Source organism: Argiope bruennichi, chromosome 5 (genome assembly GCF_947563725.1).
Source record: "Argiope bruennichi chromosome 5, qqArgBrue1.1, whole genome shotgun sequence".
Classification (NCBI taxonomy): Eukaryota; Metazoa; Arthropoda; class Arachnida; order Araneae; family Araneidae; genus Argiope; species Argiope bruennichi.
The window spans coordinates 116,783,995-116,787,067 of NC_079155.1; the positions used below are offsets into that span (position 1 = coordinate 116,783,995).

A 3,073-nucleotide genomic window follows, 5' to 3' on the forward strand; every position below is an offset into this window, starting at 1 on the left:
GTTGTACCAAAAGAGTAGGCAGTCCCTGACATGCCTGCCACTCTCGTCGTTGTTCCAACAGAGTAGGCGCACACAGACATGCCCGCGACTCTCTTCGTTGTTCCAACAGAGTAGGCGCTCAGAGACATGCCCGCCACTCTCGCCGTTGTTCCAACAGAGTAGGCGCCCACAGACATGGCCGCCACTCTCGCCGTTGTTCCAACAGAGTACCCCTCAGGGGCTCACCTACTATAGGGAGTACGGGTGTCCCAATCCCGAGGTACCCAGGGATCTATACTCCCTTTAGGTTTACTCTCCTCTGCGCCTTCTGCTGTCACCTTTGTTTTTTCTTTCCCTCGACGGCAAGCGAGGGAGCTCTCCATGAGAAGCTGTTGCCGCTCTGTTTGCTTCTTGCTTCTCATGGACAGCCAAACACCCCACGTGTTTGCCGTGCGTGGCAACCCATTAGACGGGTGGTACATTTCGGTCCCCGATGTATCAATCGGCCGGTATCCTAGGCACATGACTGGGCTGCTCAAGGGGATCAAGCGATGGGGTCACTCCTTGGGCTTGGCGTTAAAGGTGGTCACTGTCCCCGGGGGTGACTCCCAGCGTATAGGTTCCGGCTAGCGCCATGGTAAGCGCCGAGGCTGGAAATCTCTAGAGCCGGTGGCTGCCATCCCTTGTTGGGCTCCGTGGTGGGCGGTGCCGTCGGGCCTGAATTTTTGTCTTTTTTGCATGGGTCTTTCTTCACACACCGAATCCGACAAGTCAATTAACGTTGCACAAACTGAGCTTTCGAAATTTCTTCCAAAATTTTTAGTTGTACATGGTAAAGACGATAAACTTAAAAACATGTCACCTTTTTTGATACAAAAGTATATTCAAAGTACTGCTGGAAACGTCACATCTGTAAAGAAGCTTAGATCTGGAGATTTGTTAATAGAGACTGCGACGCCGAAACAATCAGAGCAACTTCTAGCCATAAAGAATTTTGGTGATGCCCCAATAGAAGTATCTGGCCATAAAACTCTGAATTATACCAGAGGTGTCATATCTAGTATGGACCTTACTATGGTTAGTGATGAAGAATTTGTTTCCGAACTGCAGTCATTTAGAGTAACAAGTGCACGCCGTATAACATTAAAAAGAGATGGTAAAATAATTCCAACCAAGCATGTTATTTTGACATTTGCTACTCATGTGCTTCCCAGAAAGATAAGAGCTGGGTTTATAAGTTGCGATGTGCGTCCTTTTGTGCCAAACCCGATGCGTTGTTTTAAATGCCAGAGGTTTGGACATACAAAAACTAGCTGCCGCGCTTCTTCCTCTCGCTGTCCACAATGTTCTGAAATTGGCCATGATGACACTCCATGCACAAAGCCCCAAAAATGTGTTAATTGCAACGGTAGTCATCCTGCTTATTCTAAATCCTGTCCCAAGTGGAAGATTGAAAAAGAAATCCAGACCATTAAAATTTCTAGAAATATCTCTTTTGCAGAAGCTAGACAAATAGTTGAAAAACGAACTCCAAAGGAAAATCTCCCATACAGTACAGCTTTAAAAAGAACGACTTGTTCAAGCATGCAAACTGAACCGATAGAAATTCAAGAAAACAGTTGTCCATCGCAAACAATCGCGAAGCCTTTTCCCTCTCCATCAAATGAGGAATACATTACCATCAAACTGAAAGATTGGCTCGAAATAATAAAATCTAACAAGTCTTCCATAACTAAAGAAAAAAACATTACAAAAAACCAAAAAACTTTAAAAATTGTTCCACAAAATAAAAAGAAAAAAAAGAATCTTTCCATTCAAAACCAAAATGAACAGAAAGAAAAGATAAACGTAAATAGTAAGGATGTTGAGTTGGAAATTCATCCATCCGATGAATCTCTGAGCGAAATGGACGCACGGCCCTCTCACATCCTTCCCTTTAGTGAGAGAATTAAAATTCTACTTCAGGATGCGGGACTTCATGATGTTGCAATTCAGACTTTTAATTGCTTTTCTTTCCCGCCTTGGGATATTCCAAAGTTTTCATTTTTGAATCCATTTTCAGGATTTGATAAATCTACAACCGCACCAATTATTTTTCAGCAACTTTTTAACTATCATCGCTGTCAGTATTATTCATATACAGAGGTCTTCACTGACGGATCAAAAGCAAATGGACATGTTGGCACCGGAGTTGTATTACCTACCGAGACTCATAACTACTCTCTACCCACGTCATTCTCAGTTCTGACTGCCGAATTAGTCGCAATAATATGTGCCCTTCAAGTGATTTCGACTTCCTGTTCTCGCAATTTCTGTATTTATACCGACAGTATGAGTGCTCTGCAGTCTCTTTCCAATTTTAGTTATCGAATACATCCAGTTGCTTTAGACATATTGATTTTTCTTCGCACCCTCGAAAACAGAGACTTTAAAATCTTGTTTTGCTGGGTTCCGAGTCATGTCGGAATACCGGGAAATGAGAAGGCTGATGCTGCAGCAAAAGTGGCAAGCTCTCTTCTTCACCGAGAACTTCCACATAGCGATGCAAAGACGTTTTTTGCACGCCATGTCTGCATGTTATGGCAACGATCTTGGGATCAGCAGACTTCCAACAAGCTGCATTCGCTCGAGCCAAGGATTCGTTTCTGGCCTACCAATCCAATGCGTGGGCTCGATGTTAAATTAACTCGACTCCGCATTGGTCATACACGCTTCAGCCATAAACACCTTTTATTTGGAGAACCATGTCCAAAATGCTCGACATGCCATACAATTTTAAGTGTACATCACATTCTAATTGATTGTCCTGTTTTTAATAATCAACGATTACAGTTTTTTAATTCAGTTTCCGTAGACATCCGTGAGATAGTGGGTGGCAGACCTCACCCTAATATTTTTAAATTTTTACAAACCATTGGTCTGTTCAATTTTATTTAGGTTTCATTTACAATTTTTAAAACATTTGTCGGATATTAATAGAATTGTAGTTTAAATTTTTAAAGTGTCGTTTTAATATATTTGGTTCAATTTTAAGATCATACTTTTACCTAATTTGAATGGCTTTTTAATATCATTGAATTTAATTTTTACCATT

General features: G+C 41.8%; 1 protein-coding gene across 1 annotated transcript; it reads left to right on the forward strand.

The window, feature by feature from the left end:
- The first annotated feature begins 834 nt into the window (after nucleotides 1-834).
- On the forward strand, nucleotides 835-2,665 carry LOC129968367 (uncharacterized). Its single transcript, XM_056082224.1, has 2 exons — nucleotides 835-1,531; nucleotides 2,403-2,665. Exons 1-2 carry the CDS (start codon nucleotides 835-837, stop codon nucleotides 2,663-2,665), a joined length of 960 nt encoding a protein of 319 aa, XP_055938199.1.
- Nucleotides 2,666-3,073: the final 408 nt, after the last annotated feature.